The sequence below is a fragment of the Nomascus leucogenys genome, chromosome 9, assembly GCF_006542625.1.
Source record: "Nomascus leucogenys isolate Asia chromosome 9, Asia_NLE_v1, whole genome shotgun sequence".
Lineage (NCBI taxonomy): Eukaryota > Metazoa > Chordata > Mammalia > Primates > Hylobatidae > Nomascus > Nomascus leucogenys.
In genome coordinates this window covers 88,417,936-88,439,614 of record NC_044389.1, presented here as the reverse complement: position 1 = coordinate 88,439,614, position 21,679 = coordinate 88,417,936, and the positions used below count along the sequence as shown (strand labels likewise).

General features: G+C 37.6%; 1 protein-coding gene across 2 annotated transcripts in view; it reads left to right on the top strand.

Moving 5' to 3' along the window:
* Positions 1–21,679, top strand: part of TBCK (TBC1 domain containing kinase) — a 262,615-nt gene that overhangs the window by 185,719 nt on the left and 55,217 nt on the right. For both annotated transcript variants that reach the window (XM_030819188.1, XM_030819189.1), the window contains one exon: positions 4,327–4,502. In XM_030819188.1, the coding sequence (XP_030675048.1) occupies positions 4,327–4,502 (176 nt within the window). The remainder of the gene's footprint in view (positions 1–4,326; positions 4,503–21,679) is intronic.

Genomic DNA, 21,679 nt, shown 5'->3' with positions numbered 1-21,679 from the left:
CTCCACCCCACCACTCTCTCCCTATGTCCCAAACCCACCCTGTCCACCTTTCCCAGCAACTACTGTTCTACTCTCTACTTCCATGAGATCAACTTATTTAGTTTCCACATACGAGTCAGAACATGCAATATTTGCCTTTCTGTGCCTGGCTTATTTCACTTAACATGATGACCTCCAATTCCATCCATTTTGCTGCAAATGATAGGATTTCATTCTTTTATTTTATTTATTTATTTATTTTTTAAGATGGAGTTTTGATCTGTCACCCAGGCTGGAGTGCAGTGGCACAATAAAATAATGAGATTACAAGCATGAGCCACCACACTCGGCGGGATTTCCTTCTTTTTTAATGGCTGAATAGTAATTCATTGTGTATATTAATAAATATATATTTTCTTTATTCATCCATTGATAGACATTTAGGTTAGTTCTGTATCTTGGCTATTGTGAATAGTGCTGTAATGAACATGAGAGTGCATATTTCTTTGATATCCTCATTTCCTTTCTTTTGAGTATATGCCCAGTAGTGGGATTGCTGGATCATATGGCACAACTGTTTTTAGTTTTTTGAGGAACCTCCATGCTGTTTTTCATAGTGGCTATACTAATTTACATTCCCACCAACAGTGTACTAGCATTCTCCTTTCTCCACATCCTTACTAACATCCATGGTTTTTGCCTTTTTGATAACAGCAATTTTAACCCAGGTGAGATTATATCACATTGTGGTTTTGATTTGCATTTCTCTGTTTATTAGTGGTGTTAACCTTTTTTTCTTCCACATATCTTTCGGCCATTTGTATGTTTTCTCTTGAGAAATGTTTATTCAGATCATTTGCCCATTTGTAAATCAGATTATTTTATTATTGCTATTGAGTTCCTTATATATTGCTGGTTATTAATCACTTGTCTGATGGAGATTTTGCACATATTTTCTCCCATTCTGCAAGTTGTCTCTTTACTGAGTTGATTGTTTTCTTTGCTGTGAAGAAGCTTTTTAGAATGTTGTAATTCTATGTCTAGTTTTGCTTCTGCTGCCTGTGCTTTTGAGGTCTTATCCAAACAATCATTTCCCAGACCAATGTCCTGAAGCATTTCCACAATGTTTTCTTCTAGTAGCTTTATAGCTTCAGGTCTTATATTCAAGTCTTTAATTCATCTTTATCTGATTTTTGCATGTAGTAAGAGATAGGGGTCTAGTTTCATTTTTCTGCATATAGATATTCAGTTTTTCTAACACCATTTATTGAAAAGACTGTCCTTTCCCCTGCTGAAAGTTCTTGGTGGCTTTGTCAAGAATCAGTTGGCTTTAAATACATTGATTTATTTCTGGGTGGACCTCTAAGTTTAACATGCAGTGTATATAAAGGCTTTTGGGCAGAAATAAAAATTTCTGCCCCAATTGATGGACATTTCCAGTGTTGTTTATAATTATCCTAAATCTTTTCCATTACCCATAAACAAAGTCTCATGAATTTGAAACCCCCATTCACACAAGGAAAATGTGATATAGACACACAATATCTATAATACTAAATAAGACAAAAGTTGTACAGTTTTACTTTTATGCCTCTAAGTGGAAATTTTAAATGAATAGTAAATTTGCTTATAAAACTATGAAAAACTAAATTCTGTGTTTTTAATACTGTAATTATTTTCTTCATAAAGCAAAGTAGTATAATTTGTTCTAAATTTAATTTGCTAATCTCCTAAAATTCATTTGCAGAAGAACTTGTATACATTCAAGTTCTTTACACATACACATTCACAGAAGTTTAGAACATTTAAATTTGTCAGCAATTCCTCTCCTTCTCGTCTTACCATTTCATATAGCAATACCTTTCCTTTGAAAAACTCCTTCCATATGGTGCATTTGATTGGAACCAATGCTTAGGTCAAATCTTCATTTAAATCACTCAGTTCTTCATAAAGAATACTTTGGACAAATCCTCTTCTTCATCAGTCAGGGCACTCTTTTCACTCATGTGAAACTTCAGTTTGAAATGCCGCATTCATCACAAAATGACTAAAAGTGGAACTAGGCTAATCAAAAAGTTCTTTATTTTATCTTCATAAATGTATGACTTCATGTGAAGGCCGGAAAAAATACCTGTAGAGATTGCAATCTAATGAAAAAGGAGATGGAAGCATTGATTGTATGGCTTGCTGATTTCAAAACTCTTTAATCTTTCTGAAGCATTTTTAATTTCAGGATGTTTAAGTAGCTTTAATTCTTAATATTAAAAAATTAAGATTCTTAATGCCTATTTTTTATTAAAAGCCATAAACTCATAAAGCTTAGCAATTTCCATTTCTATTTAAAAGTTAATGAAGTGAGAGAACAAGTGCTTTACCACTGAAGAATTCAGAGTACAAGTGGGGAAACCCAAGGAGTGAGAGCTGACATGAAACTCCAATTGAAAACCATTTTTTTAAATAAATCTGTCTGGTAAATGATTTATATGGTTTATTTTTTGTTACCTAGAAATTCTAAGTTGGATATTCTAAGTGTAGAATTCCACAGTGTAATTGAGAAAAGAGAAAATGAGTAAATGAGATGATTATTAGACTATTTTGATAACTTATGAAACATAAATTAAAATTTTTTGAATCCTCATATGTTAATCACTTGTTTTTTTAAAGTGTGTGTGTGTGTTGTGTGTGTTTTTTTTTTTTTTTTTTTTTTTTTTTTTTTGAGACGGAGTCTGTCTCTATCACCCAGGCTGGAGTGCAGTGGCACTATCTTGGCTCACTGCAAGCTCCGCCTCCCAGGTTCAGGCCATTCTCCTGCCTCAGCCTCCCGAGTAGCTGGGACTACAGGTGCCCGCTGCCACGCCCGGCTAATTTTTTGTATTTTTAGTAGAGACGGGGTTTCACCGGTTTAGCCAGGATGGTCTCCATCTCCTGACCTCGTGATCCACCCACCTCGTCCTCCCAAAGTGCTGGGATTACAGGCGTGAGCCACCGCGCCCAGCCTAAAGTGTTTAAATTTTCAAGTCATGTCACATAAGATTTCAAGAGATCACTAGTGCTCAATAAATTTATGTTTAATTTAGTCGTGTTGTATTGCATTGCCTATTATGGGGGAAGGCTCATCCTTCTTTCTACTAAGAAACATAGAGAATAATTGTAAATAGCCCTTAGTCTGAATCATTTTTATGCAATATCATAGACACAAACCAATGGATGGGTTTGATAGCCTGGAGTCCTGAGTTTACCTCCTTCCCAGTTAAGACACATTGTTAGTTTGGTTTACTATTTAAGACAGCATTAGGGTGCTCTTTATTCATCTCTGAGAATCAAGTTTCCACTCAACCATTTATATATAACATAAATTATATTGTGAAAGTCCAATACATATATTAGAACCAGTTTCTTTAATTACTATGTATGCCTAATTACAGTGCAATTTCTCATATTACCTGAGTCAAAATTAATGCAATTCAAAACAACAGTAATTTATATTTAAGGAAAAGTGAAACGTACTTAAAGGAGCTGTTTTTTCTAAAGCACTCTCATAAGGAAAACTTTGCCTCATCTCTTTCTACATGTTTGAGCCAGGAGCTTGCAGCCAATCAAAACAATAATGCTTTCCTATAGGTGTAAATAATAAAGAAGTAAACCCCAATAGTAAGGTATCAGTTACACCAGCGGTCCCCAGCCATTTTGGCACCAGGGACTGGTTTCCTAGAAGACAGTGTTTCCATGGACTGGGTTTGGGATGGGGGGGATCATTTCAGGATGAATCAAGCACATTATATTTATTGTGCACTTTATTTATATTATTATTAAATTGTAATATAAAATGAAATAATTATACAACTTACCATAAGGTAGAATCAGTGGGAGCCCTGAGCTTGTTTTCCTGCAACTAGATGATCCTATCTGGAGGTGATGGGAGACAGTGACAGATTATCAGGCATTAGATTCTCATAAAGAGCATGCAACCTAGATCCCTCACATATGCAGTTCACAACAGGGTTTGTACTCCTATGAGAATCTAATTCCACCACTGATCTGACAGGAGGCGGAGCTCGGACTGTAATGGAGCAATGGGGAGCAACTATAAATACAGATGAAGCTTTGCTGAGTCGCTTGCCACTCACTTCCTGCTGTGTGGCCCAGTTCCTAACAGGCCATGGACCAGTACCAGTCCATGGCCTGGGGGTTGGAGACCACTGAATTATACAATAGACTGCGAAAATTAGATAGTTTCCTCTTCTCTTATGTGCTGTATTGTTTGGTATCAAGATATTCTATTACTGGGGATAATTTGTTTTTCTATAATATTCTCAATTTTTTTTGTTTGTACATTATTTTTTTCAGTCAAGAGAATCCATCCTATTAAATGACCTAAAGTCAGAAGTGTCACCACGGATTTCAGCAGAGGACCTGATTGACTTGTGTGAGCTCACAGTGACAGGCCACTTCAAAACACCCACCAAGAAAACAAAGTCCAGTAAACCAAAGCTCCTGGTGGTTGACATCCGGAATAGTGAAGAGTATCCTTTGCATATGCTGTTTTAAAGGGTGGTACTGCTTATTTGTATTGCATCCTTTCATTTAAGTGGTGTGTGGTTAAAAAAAAAAAAAAATTCTGGGATTCTTCTGAATTCAAGTAGTTAAATTACTCTCAAACTGGATGCCAGAATCGTCTTGCATAAGGTTTTATAAGATAACATTACATACCAAAGACCTGATGATACTTTCCAAACAATGCCAGAATATTGGGATATTTTGTTGTTTTTTGTGTTTCTCTGGTGTATATTGCTATTCTTGAAGGCATTTGAATCCTTCATGCTGTAAATAGGAATTGTGGCAAAGATGAAGAGTAAGTATACACCTGTTTTACCTCATAGCCTAGAGAAAAAATTTGCTACATCTCAACATTGACCTTGTGTTCATTAGAATTTTCAAAACACTGGCTTACATAGAACATGTATTTTCACTAACTACAAAATGTTATTTACAAAGATTTTACTGTTGAACATACTGTAACATCCAGGGGGTTTGATTGGCATTAGAGTATGAAGAGTTACAAAATAGTAACAGTTCAGTCACCTTCTATTTTCATTATCTTCAGATTCTTTGATTGTGTATTTTCTAGAATCTAGATAAATGGTTTTCACTTTGTTTAAAAACAGCAACTTTTAAAATCTTTCTTAGAAACTCAATATATAAAATATAAATGAATGCTATTATAACTAATTTGTTTCATAAATTCAAATTTATAGCATTTACTAACTATAAATGAGGGTTAGCAGGTTAATGGTTTCTTATATGCTAAAACTGGCATATACAGGTTGAGTATCCTGTGTCCAAATTGTTTGTGACAGTATTTCAGTTTTCATATTTTATAGGATTTTGGAATATTTCCATTATATATATATATATACTTACCAGACCAGAATATCTAGAGCCAAAAGGCTGTAATGAGCATTTCGTTTGATCCTGATGTTGTTGCTCAAAAAGTTTGATTTTGGAGCATTTCAGATTTTAGATTTTTGGATTAAGGATACTCAATCAGCAATAAGTTTTCATGTTAATATTTTCAATTCGAATTATACATTTACAGACTTTATTAGTAATTCATAGAATCTTAGGTTTCTGACAGTACAATTTGAGAGCTCACAATTTCAAATGATATATTCTCATCGTTTTGTGAAAAGTTGCTACTTTCTATTTTTCTGAGTTTGGAGAGAGTATAAATGTTGATATCCCTGGTTGTTAGGGTTTCAGCAATACTAGAAATTCTTTGCAGAGTGGATGAGTGGACTCTCAAATGAGGCATTAAATCCTATTTAACTGGTCAAGAACTCCTAGTCTGGAAGTTCTTCTGATCTTATACTTCAGGAGTTTAGAATCTGTTTAATGTTTTTAAATTTTTAATTTGTATTTCTTTTGCCTGAGTCTTTATTCATAGCAATTCTCCCATAAAACCATAAAAATAGCATTATAATACCGTATTTTAATCTTAAAGGTAATTCTTCCATTCTGTAGGTTGTCTGTTGCCAGGTCCAATCTGCAGACCCTGGCCGAACAACGGATGTAAGAATGCACTCAGACACAGGTATCCAGTGAAAAAGCGGGCTAGGGGACCTGGCCGCTTACAGACCCCCGAGGAGGGTGCTGTAAAGAGTCAGCAGCTGTGGCCCTGACAAGCTGGTGCTGCAGGCATTTATTTAGTTACAGATTTAATGACAAAGGCTTTGAGTCAACACACTTTTGCGTAATTAACATAGTCACCCTGCCCGGAGATAGCGGTCATGCATGGGGATGATTAAAGGCCAGGTTCCAAGTTAAACTAACTTATCTAGATCAATTCCTTTATATCTCTTTGTTATCTAACCTTTGCTGTCAGGGTCCAGATAAGAGGGTTTGGCTACCTTCAGCCAAATCCATTTCCAAAGCTTTTGTAAAACCTCCCCGCCTTCCAAGAAGGTTTGCATCTTTCTACAATTTTTCCCACCACCCTGACTGATCTCCTACATCTCCCCTTTTTCTGTTTTTAGCATCAGGTTTTGTTGATTGAAGAGTACATTTGTGTGCAGCAACAGGTTTGTCAGGCGTGGCAGGCACTGCTCACATTCCGGCTTTGCATCCTAGAGTTAGTAAATAATAGAAGACAAATATGAGTATAATTAGCAACATTCTTTTCCAATTAAGGAGTGACATGTAGTGTTACTTGGCACCTTAGTCCAATGTGTGCCATTATTGAGGAACACCACTTGGGGCATGTCATTCCCTCTTAGCCAAGCAGTTGTGTTGTTAGAAGCTGAGAAGGGGGTGTTTGTTTAAGTAATAGAGCTGAAGAAAGGCGTATCTAAGAGATGGGCCCAATAGAAAGTAACAGGTGAGGGTTGCCGGTAAAGTGAAAGTATTAAAAAGGTTAATAAAGCATAGGAAGGAACAAATTATCTGGATTGAATGGTGTCTGTGTCCAGAGCAGATTCGCTCAGTCTTCTAACTTCTCTTCTTCAGTGTCCTGTCCAGGGCCTATGTCGTCTGAGGAAGCCACATTGTCTGGGGCTGTAGGTCCTATAGGGTCATTTTCTTTATTTCTGGTACCAGGTTGGGTCCTAGCCATGCTATGGTAAGGTTTGATGCATCGTGCTGGAATCCAAAGAGGACCTGAGAGGGTGTGAACACAAGCATATCCTCTCCCACATGTTAACAATTCATTTGGACCACACCATACATTACTGCTTACATCTTTCCATAAAACTGCAGGTCTTATGTCTTGAGAGGTTTTAGCAAAGTGCTTTTCTACAGCTAATTGAAATTTATCATCTAAATTTTCAAAATTAAGGGTAAATAAGGCTTGTGCTAGTAGTGTTGCAGGGTCCTTACTCATATTCCCCCTTTTTTGTTTTCTGAGCATATTTTTAAGGATAGAGTGGGTACATTCTACCGTGGCCTCTCCTTGGAGGTTATAAGGGATGCCTGTGGAATATTGGATATTCCACTGTGACAAAATTGTTGAAATTGTGAGCTGGCATAAGCCAAACCATTATCAGTTTTAATTTTTGTAGGCTGCCCCATAAATGCAAAAGTTAAAAGACGATGTTTAATGACATATCGGGTGGACTCTCCAGGAAAGGCATGAGTGCTAATTGAGAATTGTTATTAATGGATACATGTACATATCTTAGTTTTTCAAATTGAGGCACATGTGTAACATGGTGTTTGCCATAACTGATTAGGTTCTAGTCCTCTAGGGTTAACACCTGTATAAGGAGGGGACATGACTGTGAGCTGGCAATCTGGGCATTGCCGGGTAATTTGTTTAGCTAGTCTCTGGGTAAGTTGAAATTGTTTAGATAAGTTTCTCTAGTTTTGGTGGAAAAATTGATACGGTTGGATGGCTTGGTCAAACAGTGATGTTCTAACTTGTACATCTGCTTGATCATTGCCATAAGCCAGTGGGCCAGGCAGTGAGCTGTGGGCTCGAATATGTGTGATAAAAATAGGATGTGTATGTTGATCTAGCAAATGCTAAAGTCAGAGAAAAAGTGCACACAGGGTGGGCTCCAGAGTGGCCTTAATGAGGGCTGTCTCAAGGTTCTGCAATAAATAAACAGAGTAAGCAGGCTCACTAACAATATTGATGAGCTGAATGGAAAAAGTTTCCAAGGCCAATAGTAAGGCTCCAATCTCAGCTCTCTGAGTGCTAGTAAATCCAGAACAAGTGGGGGAATTACGTGATTTCCACCAGACAGCGACTTTTCCATGTTTACCAGAGCCATCAGTAAACACTGTTAAAGCATTAGGTATAGGGGATTGAACTATTTTAGTAGGCAAAACCACAGAAGTACAAGATAAGAACTGAAGGAGTTTGTCAGCAGGAAGGGCATGCTCTATATGGCCTTTGTAATCAGAGAGTGCTATTTGCAGGTCCATAGATAAGGCAATACTGCCTCGAATTGCTTTTTACTTAAAGGAATCCTGATGATACCAGGATCATAACCTAGCAGCTGATTGCATCATCTGCATCCTGAATAAATGATTTTACTGACTAACTGGATATAGGGAGAGAGTGTTTTAGTCCCGGTGTGTGAGCAAAAAAACCCATTCTAGGAAGCGTTGCCCTGGGGTCATCTATAGGGGAGTGTTTAGTGGGAAAAACAAATAATTGAACTGAATACCATGTATCAATGCAATCTAGTTGTCTCTGAGAAATAGCTTGCTCTATCTCTTCAATTTCCCTTTGTGCTGCAGGAGTTAAATACCTGGGAGAGTCTAGGGCAGCATTGCCTTTTAAGATAGAAAACAGGTTCTGTAACTTATCAGTAGTTATGTCCAAGGTTGGGCAAATCCAGTTAATATCGCCGAGTAATTTCTGATAATCATTTAAGGTATGTAAGTTGCTAGTATTTAATTTAACTTTTTGAGGTCTTACTGACTGGGAAATTAGTATGTACCCAAGATATTTCCAAGGAGAAGACATCTGTACTTTTCCAGGTTCTATGATTAAACCTCTTAACTGTGTATTCTTTATGACAGAGGCATGTAACTTGAAAAGTACTAGCTCTGTTGGGGCTGCTAGTAAAATATCATCCATAAAATGAGTAATCCTGCAATTAGGAAATTCTTTTCTACTGGGGAGCCAAGCTTGATTTACATGATACTGACACATGGTAGGACTGTTTAGCATTCCTTGAGGAAGCACTTTCCAATGAAATCAGTGAGCTGGCCTTTCATTATTGATAGCTGGTATTGTAAATGCAAATTTTTCTCTGTCCTGTTCTGCAAGAGGAATAGTATAAGAGCAGTCTTTTAAGTCAATAATGATTATAGGCCAATCTCGAGGAATTGCCACGTGGGAGGGGAGCCCCTGCTGAAGGGGCCCCATAGGTTGCAAACTAGCATTAATAGCACGTAAGTCATGCAAAAGTCTCCATTTACCAGACTTTTGGGGAATGATGAAAATGGGCAAATTCCAAGGACTGTTTGACGGTTCTATATGGTTGGCTTTTAATTGCTCCTCAGCTACTTCACGGGCTCTTTGTAATTTCTCTCCCTTTAAAGGCTACTGTTCTACCCAAATAGGATTTTGAGAGAGCCACGTTAGGGGTAGGGGAGAAATTGTTAGAAAGAGGTCTGCAGAGTGGCCTCAGTTAACACTCTTGTAAATGGGCTAGTGGCTCCGTTTTCTTTAATGCTTTCTTTTAGCTCTTTATAAGCATTAAAAGAAATGGATTCATGTACCTGATTGCCTTGTTAATCTTGCATTACCAGGCAAGCTAAGAGCTCCCTATCTAATGCCGCTTGTCTAAGACAGGGTCCCATAGCTATAGCATATCCCTTGTCTTTTTTCCAATTTTTTGGAGGAGGGGGCTCAGGCAAAACCTTCATTTCCTCTTTGTTATTTTTTCCCAGAAACAGTGGGGCTGAGGGAGATGGAGGGAGTAAGGTAGGTGACAGTTCCTCCTGCCTTCGCTTTTTAGGCTCTTCTATGTAGAGCAGGACCAGAGCCACCCTTAACTAAAGCCCATAACGTTAAAGATGTTATTGGGACCCATTGCCCTTGTGCATCATGTTGTTTAAGATTTCTACCCACTTGTTCCCAGATCTCCAAGTGTAGTGCACTTTCTTTCAGAAACCACGGGTTATGGGAAACAGTAGTTTGCATTAGGTCTCTTAATTGAGCCTGCAAAACCAAGGCTCTGCTAGCTTTAAGCAGCTGTTTCAATACTTTTATATACTGTTGCTGTTGAGCTGATAACTGTTGTCCTATGATGAAACCCTAGCCTGAACAGTTCCCTCCAACTTGGAAATCCCAAGTGGACACCAATGACTTACTGACTTACTGACTGCGCAGTCTTTTAACCTTTGTTTTTGAGGGTTCCGTCGCAATCCATTGCAGCATTCCTCACATGGAGCGCCACCTGCTGGGTCTGACCCACAGACCCTGGCTGAATGATGGATGAAATAATGCACTTAGACACAGGTATTGAGTGAAAGAGTGGGCTAGGGGACCAGACCACTGACAGAAAGAGTTGTAGCAGCCACAGCCCTGACAAGCTGGTGCTGCGGGCATTTATTTAGTACAGATTTAATGACAAAGGCTTTGAGTCAACACACTTGTGGGTAATTAACATGGTCGCCCTCCCTGGAGAGAGCAGTCCTGCACATGGATGATTAAAGGCCAGGTTCCAAGGCCTAAGTAAACTAACTTATCTAGATCAATTCCTTTATATCCCCTTGTTATCTAACCTTTGCTCTCAGGCTCTGGATAAGAGGGTTTGGCTGCCTTCAGCCAAATGCTTTTCCAAAGCTTTTGTAAAACCTCCCAGACTTCCAAGAAGGTTTGCATCTTTCTACAATTTTTCCCACCACCCTGACCAATCTCCTACAGTCTGTTTACTCTGTTGATAATTTCTTTTGCTGTGCAGCAGCTCTTAAGTTTAATTAGGCCCCATTTGTCAATTTTTGCTTTTGTTGTGATTGCTTTTGGTTTCTTTCATGAAATCTAAACCCATTCCTAGGTTTAGGATGGTATTGCTTAGGTTGTCTTCCAGGGTTTTTATACTTTTGGGTTTTACATTAAAGTCTTTAACCCACCTTGAGTAGATTTTTGTATATAGTGTAAGGAAGGGGTCCATCTTCAATCTTCCGCATATGGCTAGCCAGTTATCCCATCACCATTTATTGAATAGGGAGTCTTTTTCCCATTTCTTGTTTTTTGTCAGCTTTGTCAGAGATCAGATGGTCATAGATGTGTGGCCTTATTTCTAGGCTCTCTATTCTGTTCCATTAGTCTATGTGCCTGTTTCTGTACTACTGCCATGCTGTTTTGGTTACTGTAGCCTTGTAGTGTAGTTTGAAGTTGGGTAGCATGATGTCTCCAGCTTTGTTCTTTTTGCTTAGCATTGTCTTGGATATTCGGGCCCTTTTTTGGTTCCATATGAATTTCAAAATCGTTTTTTCTTGTTCTATTAATGTCACTGGTAGTTTGATAGGAATAGCATTGAAACTGTATATTGCTTTGGGCAGTACAGCCATTTTCATAATATTGATCCTTCCTATCCGTAAGCGTGGGATGTCTTTCCATTTGTTTGTGTCTTCTCTGATTTCTTTGAGTAGTGTTTTATAATTCTCATTGTAGAGGTCCTTCACCTCACTGGTGTGCTGTATTCCTAGGGAGTGTGTGTGTGTGTTTGTGTGTCAATTGTGAATGGGATTGCCTTTCTGATTTTGCTTTCAGGTTGGTTGTCGTTGGTGTATAGGAGTGCTAGTGATTTTTGTACATTGCTTTTGTATCCTGCAACCTCACCGAAGTTGTTTATCAGCTGATGGAGCTTTTTGGTCAAGACTGCATGTTCTTCTAGATATAGAATCATGTCATCTACAGAGATAGTTTGACTTCTTCTCTTCCTATTTGAATGCGCTTTATTTCTTTCTCTTGCCTCATTGCTCTGACTAGGACTTTGAATAGTATGTTGCATACAAGTGGTGAGAGAGGGCATCCTTGTCTTGTGCCAGTTTTCAAGGGGAATGCTTTCAGCTTTTGCCCGTTCAGTATAATGTTGACTCTGGTTTTGTCATAGATAGCTCTTATTATTTTGAAGTATATTCCTTCAATAGCTAGTTTATTGAGAGTTGTCAATGTGAACAGATGTCGAATTTTATCAAAAGTCTTTTCTGGATCTGTTGAGTTAATTATGTAGTTTCTGTCTTTAGTTCTGCTTATGTAATGAATCACATTTATTGATTTTTTGCATGTTGAGCCAATCTTGCATCCCGGGGGTGAAGCCTACTTGATCATGGTGAAGTAGCTTTTTGATGTGCACTGGATTCGGTTTACTAGTATATCATTGAGGATTTTTGCATCGATGTTCATCAAGGATATTGGCCTGAAGTTTTCCTTTTTTATTGTGTCTCTGCCAGGCTTTGGTATGAAGATGATGCTGGCCTCATAGAATGAGTTAGGTAGAAGTCCCTTCTTCTCAATTTTTTTGTAATAGTTTCAGTAGGAATGGTACCAGCTCTTCCTTGTACATCTGGTAGAATTTGGTTATGAATCCATCAGGTCCTGGGCTTTTTTTGGTTGGTAGGCTATTTATTACTGATTGAATTTCAGAGATCATTATTGGTCTGTTCAGGGAATCGATTTCTTTCTGACTCAGTCTTGGGAGGGTGTATATGTCCAGGAATTTTTCCATCTCTTCTAGGTTTTCTAGTTTGTGTACATAGAGCATATGGTTATTTTTATTTCCGTGGGGTCAGTGGTTGCATTTCATTAGTCATTTCTAATTGTGTTTATTTGGATCTTCTTTCTTCTTAGTCTAGCTAGTGGCCTATCTTGTTAGTTTTTTCAAAAAACCAACTCCTGGATTTATTGCTCTTTTGAATAGTTTTTCATGCCTTGATTTCCTTAACTTCACCTTGATTTTTTAAATTATTTCTCAGTTCTATTAGCTTTGAGGTTGTTTTGTTCTCCCTTCTCTAATTCTTTCCATTGTGAAGTTAGGTTGTTAATTTAACATCTTTCTAACTTTTGGATGTGGACATTTGGTGGTATTGTATTTCCCTCTTAATGCTGCCTTAGCTGTGTCCCAGAGATTCTGGTATGTTGTATCTTTGTTCTCTTTGTTTTAAAAGAACTTCTGGATTTCTGCCTTTTATTTTTTACCCAAAAGTCAATCGGGAGCATGTTGTTTAATTTCTATGTAATTATATGATTTTTAGTGATTTTTATTGTGTTGATTTCTATTTTTATTTTGCTGTGGTCTGAAAGAGTGTTTGGAATGACTTCAGTTCTTATACATTTATTGAGGATCGTTTTATGTCCAGTTATGTGGTCGATTTTAGAGTATGTGCCATGTGGTGATGAGAAGAATGTATATTCTGTTGGTTTGGGGTGGAGACGTCTGTAAAGGTGTATCAGATTCATTTGGTTCAGTGCTGAGTTTAGGTCCTGAATATCTTTGTTAATTTTCTGCTTCAGTGATCTGTATAATACTGTCATTGGGGTGTTGAAGTCTCCCACTATTACTGTGTGGGAGTCGATGTCTCTTTGTAGGTCTCTAAGAACTTGCTTTATGAATCTGGGTGCTCCTGTATTGGGTTCATATATATTTAGAATAGTTAGGTTTTATTAAATTGAACCCTTTACCATTATATAATACCCTTGTCTTTTTTTTTTTTTTTAATCGTTGTTGGTTTGAAATCTGTTTTATCTGAATTAGGATTGCAATCCCTGCTTTTTTCTGTTTTTTATTTTTTTGGTAGATTTTTCTCCATCCCTTTATTTTGGGCTTATGAGTGTCATTATGTGTAAGATAGTCTCTTGAAGAGAGCATATTATTCAGTCTTACTTTTTTATCCTGCTTGCCACTCTACCTTTTAAGTGGGGTATTTGGACTATTTACGTTCAAGGTTCATATTGATATGTGTGGATAGGGTTTTGTCATTGTGCTGTTAGCTGGTGGTTATGTTGGCTTGTTTGTGTGGTTGCTTTACAGTGACATTGGTCTGTGTGTTTAAGTATGTTTTTGTATTCACTGGTAGTGATCTTTCTATATTTAGTGCTCTTTTCAAGATCTCTTGTAAGGCAGGTCTGGTAGTAATGAAGTACCTTAACATTTGCTTATCTGAAAAGGATCTTATTTCTTCTTCACTTAGAGAGTTTAGTTTAGCTAGATATGAAATTCTTGGTTAAAGATTTTTTTTTCTTTCAGAACATTCAATATAGGCCCCTAATCTCTTCTGGCTTGTAGGGTTTCAGCTGAGAGGTCCACTGTTAGCCTGATGGGAATCCCTTTGTAGGTGACCTGCCCGAGTTCTCTCTAGATGCCTTTAACATTCTTTCTCTCATTTCGACCTTGGAAAATTTGACAATCATGTGCCTTGGGTATGATCTTGTGTAGAATCTTGCAGGAGTTCTCTGTTTTTCCTGAATTTGACTCTTGGCCTCTCTAGCAAGGTTAGGGAAGTTTTCATGGAAGATATCCTGAAATACATTTTCCAAGTTGTTTGCTTTCTCCCCCCCTCTTTCAGGGATGCCAGTGATTCATATATTCAGTCTCTTTACATAATCTCATAATTTTCAGAGGCTTTGTTCATTCCTTTTTATTCTTTTTTTTTTTATTTTAGTCTGACTGCCTTATTTCAAAGAACCAGTCTTCGAATTGTGAGATTCTTTCATCAGCTTGGTTCATTCTGCTGTTAATACTGGCGATTGCATTGTGAAATTCCTGTATTTTTCATCTCTGTCCAACTTGTTAAGTTCCTTTTTATACTAGCTATTTCATCCTTCAGCTACTCTATCACTTTATTGGGATTCTTATTTTTCTTGGATTGGGTTTTGCCATCCTCCTGAATTTCGATTATCTTTGTTCCTGTCCATATTCTGAATTCTGTTTCTGTCATTCCAGCCAGTTCAGCATGATTAAGAACTCTTGTTGGAGAACTGATGCAGTCATTTGGAGGACATGTGATACTCTGGCCACTTTAGTTACTAGAGTTCTTGCATTGGTTATTTCTCATCTCTGCATGTGGGTGTTCCTTTAACTGTGGTGTAGATTGAGTACAGTCACTAGACTTATTTTCTGGATATTTTCACTGGGATGAGTATTTGTATAGGGTCTTTATTGGAAGCTGACTGACTGTCTCTGGCTTTAGAGTGGGGTATGTTAGTGAGGTATTTTTTGTGTTGAAGCTTTGGGGTTTATCCAGCAGGTGACACTTAGGCTTATTTGTCAGTTGGTAGACTTTTGTTCAGTAGTGTGGCTCCCTTATGTTTTCTCATAGTTGCAGCCATGTTTCCTCTCAGTCCTCTGAAAGTGTGGGCTCCTCTCCCCCTTGAGTGCCTGCTATAGTTCATGACTTGGCACTCCTGGGCTGCCCACTGCAGCTCTGGGTTGATCTCAGAGTTTATATTCCTTCCCCAGCTTAGCGGCAGTAGAGGAAGAGATCTTAATAGTGGTTGTGGCCAAGCGTCATTTTTTTGACTCCTGGGGGCTCTGCCCCAGAGAGATGCAGGTCATCAATCACTTAGCGAAGTCAGCCTAAAATGGAGGTTTGTTCTGTGGGCCCAAGCCAGGAGTTTCCTGTCTGGTGATGAGTTTTGGGGAGTGTGTGGGACCTGTGGGACATGGACTGGCCTCCTCTCCCTGGTTCAACTGCAGTCTGTTGGAGGTATGGATAAGACAACTAAGGTCTTTGCTTCTTCATTAGTTCAAGGGTGGCAAGGGCAGTTCCACTGCAAAGACAGTGGCAGAGAGGCTTTTATTTGCCCCTGGAGGCTCTGTACAGGGAGTTGCTGAGTTCGCACTGGCTCGATAGCTCTGGTCGGGGTGGCTGGAACTCCAGGCCTGGAGGATCTGCCCAGTAAGGAGATATGGGAACAGGAACCCATGTAATAGTCTGCCCACTTTTCTGTAGGGCTGCTGCAGTATGCTTGGGGCCCACTCCAGGCCCTAGTCATCTCGGATTTTCTAGAACCTGGAGGTGTCACCAGTGAGGGCTGTGAAACAGCAAAGATGTCGGCCTGTTCCTCCCTCTGGGAGCTTTGTCCCAGGGAGGTATGGACCCGTTGCTGGTTTAAAGGCACCTGTACAAAGTGTCTGGAGACCCTGGTTGGGAAGTCCTGCCTAGTGAGGAGGAACAGGATCAGAACCCGCTTAAAAAAGCAGTTTGCATTCTGGCCACATTTTGGTAGAGCATCTATGCTGTGCTGTGGGATTCCTTCTGCCCTGAGTCAGCTCAGACTGTCCAAAGCCTGAAGGCTGGAATGGCTAAGGTGTCTGAACAGCAAAGATGGCAACCCACCCCTCTCCCTGGGAACTCCTTCTTAGGGAGGTGCAGTGCCACTGCTGGTAGCTGGCTGGATCCCAAGCCAGTAGGTCTTATCTTGTGAGGTGCCATGGAAGTGGGGCCTACAGGTTGTTGCTACTCAGCCTTCTGGATTCGGCGTCTTTCCTACAGGTATGTACAGGAGTCTAACCTTCTACTTTGCCAAAGCTGCAGCTACTTTTGCCATAAAGCCCAATAATAATCTAAGGCTTCAGGGTCTCCACCCATGCCTGAGCAGTTGCTCTGCCAAGACTTCATGTAGCTCTGTCCGTCAGACTGAAGACTGAAGGCCCTGGTGGAGTGGGTTCACAAGGAGATATCCTGACCTGAGGGTTGCAAAGACCTATGAGAGGAGTGTGTTTTTCTGGGGCCGTTCATTCACTCACCACTTCCCTTGGGTGGGGGAGTATCCCCAGGTTCCATGTTATTCCCAGGTGGGTTGTTGTCCTGTCTTACATTTCTTCATTCTCTAAAGGTCAAGTTGTTTCCTTGATTAGTCCCACTGCAAATATCTGAATGTTTCAGCTGAAGGTGTGGTATTTACTTGCCCCCTTCTGTTTTTCTCCATGAGAGCCACACACACTAGCTGCTTCTAGCCACGCACACTAGCTGCTTCTTGAATAGATTGAAGTAAATTGACTTCTAATAATAGCAGTCTTTAAGTTCTTACACTGTACCAAGCATGGTGCTAGTCCTATTATGTAGATACTGTTGTTATCTCTGTTTTACTGATAAACTGAAGCTTAAAGAGGTTAAGCAACTTTCCCAAGGCCATATAACTAGTAATTGCAGAGCCAGTCTTGTGCTTCTAAATTTTACACTATTTTACAGGTGCCTATCTGGTCTCTGCATAGGGACAGTTAAGCATAAACAAGATTGAAACAAATGAGTTAATAGAAATTAATGAGTCAATGAGACATGCATTGATTCCTCTACACTATTTATATTCATTCAGATGTTATATACATTTCTTCAAATCTTATACACAAAATAAGCTATTACCTTCAGCACCTGTGTGTATAAGAGGACTAATCCCAGATACCAACTGAACAAATCTACCTGTGGTTATCTTTATACAGATGTAACCACAGAATCAAGGAAAACTGAAGTATTTCAAATTTTAGAAAGCAATATTGCAACACTTTGAGGAAAGAAACATGATAGAAAGATCCTTTCCTACTATATTGATTTAATTTATGATATTTAATTCATTCAAAATCTTTTTAATAAAAATTTCCCTAAAGCTACTAATATGCTGATGTTTTTTAAAGCCTATTGAAATTTTAATAATATTTTTAAAGTAATTATCTTTGTACAGTAACTCTTAATTCTTACCAAGGTAAATCTTCGCAATTAAAGTCTAGGATTTATGTGACTTTAACAATCTGTTTAAGAAGTGATTACATATTTAATATTAGGATATTTTTGAAATAGTTTTATTTCTCTCTTGCCACAAAATGTGACCCTGTACAATATGGAAAAAAAAGAAACTTTCTCTAACACCTTTTCCTTCCCCAGAGGAAGTAAATTATTTTTGAAATGTTGTTCAAATTATTTATAATGTCCCTGTATCATGTTTATCTTCTGTTTTGCTTTTATACGTCATTTAAATGGGAAGTCTTTGCCTAACACAGTTCTTACATCTTGATATAGGTGAATTTTTTTTTCCTAAATTGTGCTTCCAGATTTAATGTCTAAGAATATATTTCATCTTGTCTTTTTTTTTAACCTATGTAAAATGATTTAAGTGGTTGCTTATGAAAGGGAGGGAGGCAATCTTATCCACAGGCAAAATAAGCTGTCTACCAATAAATTTAAGGGACAGCCTCACTACTACCACCAAGCCCCCTTCAGAACCTTCACTTGATGCCTGAAACACTACTGTTAAGGCTTCAGTCATTTAGCTTGTGTTATGAATAGTCTCAGTTAAAATTCAAAAAGCCTGCAGGTGGTAATATTTTAATCTATGTTCAGTTTTTGTGATTGTAGGAGAGAAGCAGCACATTAAGGTGCCAGCAATCTTAGGGAACTACCTAAACCCCAATGTGGGCCAAGGGAATGGAGAATACAGAAAAAGAAAACTGAAGGATATGAAGACAAACTTTACCCACTTATCAATAAAAACATAATCCCAAAACTTTGGAATAAGAAGATACCCTAATGTAGTCTAAACTCTTAATATTAAAGCCAAAGGCTCAGAGAGGCAAAACAGCAGTTTTTGTTGAAATCACATTTTTTTGTTTGCTTTTAGAAGATAGAAACATGAAATGTTAATCTAGGTAAAAATCAAGTCAGATATATTTGTTCTTCAGTATATTTTGAGAATTTCAAAGCAAACAAAAATTGCATTTTACAAGAAGGCAATAGAAAATGTTTTCATGTAGTGACGTGAATTTCAGAAGTGATGTTAATAGTTTCTATGGTAATACAGAAGCAAACTCTTGTTTTCTTTAATAGTTATAAATATTTAGGGTTTCAGTTTTCTTGGAGTTCATATTAAGAGAGGTCTTAGTCATGTAATTGTGGATCCAACTTATTTTATCTGTAAACAGCAATACTTTAAAGCATTGTTACTCATTTGCTTGAAATCAAGGCTGAGTTTTTGCTCAAGGCTGAGCTTTACTTGTAAAACTCTTACCTTTTGATTTAAAAAAAAAAACGTTGGCATCTAAAACTATACCAAAGACAACCTCAGGGTTAAATTTGTTTTTTGAAAAACACATAAACCCAGTTGTATTCATTATTTCATTATGGCACATTCATCCTTAGTGAACACTAGCATTACTCTTGTCTCTTTGTCCTTACTTGATTTATAAAAACTTCTTCAAAGCAATTTAAAGATACTCATGAGCAGAGCAGGATAGATACTGATGAGAAGGTTTAGTAAGGTTTTTTTCATCTCATTTGGGCTTAGGTTCAATCTATCTAAATTAAAATTTCCATCCAATTGTATTCCCATATTTTAATGGGCTTTGTATAATGTGGGAGTATACGATAGCAACTGCTGAGGAATGTCTTCATGTCTGGATTGTTAGTTATGAAAAGTATATTAGCTGTTAAAGAGCTCCTATTTGCTATGAGAAAGATCCATGACCCGAGTTCCTAGAGTGCCATACAGTCTCATTCAATCAGCCAACCAGTCCTGTTTGAGGACCTGCTTTGCCAGGCAATGGGGATATAGAGTTTAATTATAGCACCCCTGCCCACCGGAAGCTCACAGTCTTATAACTAAAATAGATACATGAAATAGATAATTGCAGTATAATATGAAATGGTCTATGTCTGAAGCATACCCAAATGTCATGGAAATATAGGATGGGCACCTAAACCAGGTGATGTCTGACATGAGTCATAAAAAACAAGTAGAAGTTAGTAACCTAACAAAGAAAAGAGAGAAGGCATCGAAAAAACACATTGTTTGAGGCTCAGAGAAGGTGAGACGGACACATTTAGGAAGTTACAAGAACTGTGGATGAGCATGTCTGGAATATATGAGAATTAGTAATGAAACTACAGTAGGTAAAAGTAGCTTCATTGAAAATGCCTCATAACATGCTAAGAAATTTGGGTTTTATTCCAAAGGCAGTAAGAAACTTAAAAAATTCTAAACAGGTAGGTGCCATGCTCAGATTTTTATTTCAGAAAAATTAATGCATTGTAGAGGATGGATGAGGGTAGAGATAATCTTGCAGGCAAAATTAGGATTGAATTATTCAGAAATTTGATGTGTATAATCATTCATTCATATCCAGTCATAAAGAGTGAGGTCCCTAGCTTTTCCCTAAATAAACCAGTTTTAGTGAGCCTATGCTGAAGAAAATCAAGAGATTTCTACTTTTGTTGCTGTTTCTTTCCCTTTTCTCCAAGAGTGTGCTGACAAAGGGAAATTCTATATCATTGACACTTGCAGGCATTGTTAGATACTGGTGCCACTGGTTGGGGTGGCCAGAAGGCACCTTAGCATATTTGCTGCTGATACTAGTTACTCCAGGTTTGGCAAAATTCTGAAATTCATTTACTCACCAAATATGTAAGCGATGTTCTAAGCATTCTATTAATCATTGCCAAGAGATTCAAAGATGAAATAAATATAATATACATTGTTCCTATCAGTTGTTTAGATAGAAGTCATTTTCATTAGAAAATTTTATATAAAATCAAATTGCTGTTATGAGAGATGTACAGATACTGTGGGAAGGGAAACTTTCATGGATGAAATATTTGAAGGATGGATGTTTGAATGTGCAAAAATAAGGAGAAAAAGGTATTTAGGCAGAGAAAACTACAGGAGATAGAAAACATATTGGTAACAGTGCATGATTTAGTTTGGTTGGAATTAAAGTAGTTAGGTTCTATTCATGAGGACTGAACTGAGAATTACGGGCTTTGTCCTATAGGCAGTCATGGAAAGTTTCTCAGAAAGGATACAATAGTCAGAACACTTTGCTTTTAAATTTTTTCTCTGTCAATATTGTAAATCAAGTGTATTTCCAAGAGAAAAGACAAAAGTTGGAGAAAACAGTTACTACAGTAGTTTAAGCTCAAGACAAATCAATATCTGAAACAGGCAAGGGGTAATGGGAATAAAAATGTGAGTACAAGATGTATTAGAGCAGTAGAATATTGGATGTTGCTATTGATAAGATGTTGGAAATGAGATTTTTGACTGGTTGATTTGGGGGATGGTGATGCCATTCAGAGTATCAATAGATTTAGCAAAGAAAATCATGATATCTAAACATCATTTTTATATCAGTTAATGCTATTTAGTTATGGTATATATGAGAGAACTATGGGTTTAATTTCATATTTCCTTTTCGCTGTTGATATACTAAAGGTAAAACTTTCAGTTTGGGCTGAAAGGTCTGTAACACTAATTATAATTAGTTAACCCAGCAGACAAACAGCCAAAAAACAAAGGTAGGTAGATCTTCTTGAGTGGTTTGGTGAAATATTGGTGTGTGTTGTCGTTAAAGATACAATGTCACTAAGTGTGGCATCCAACAAAAACGCTGTGCTCTTTTAGGATGTAAAAAAACATGAACTGGTTTCTATGTTGAATTTTAAACAATATTTTAAAGGAATTTTCAAATCTTTTTGTAAATTGAAGAGTCTTTCTGAACATACTTGGTTAACTACCATGTAATTTTCCTATACACTGTACCTATATCTGATTTTTTTCTGTTTGATTGAAGTACAGCATATCTACTTACAGCATTGTTTTGTAGACTGAATTATGAATACAGGAAAGTTTTAATATCTTAGAAACCTAGAAGATAATATACATCATCCCTACCTGTTAATGCTATTCTGATAATCAAACTTATTTATCAGAAGTTTACAGTAATTTTTTTAATCTGTTTGTGCATTGGGCTATCAA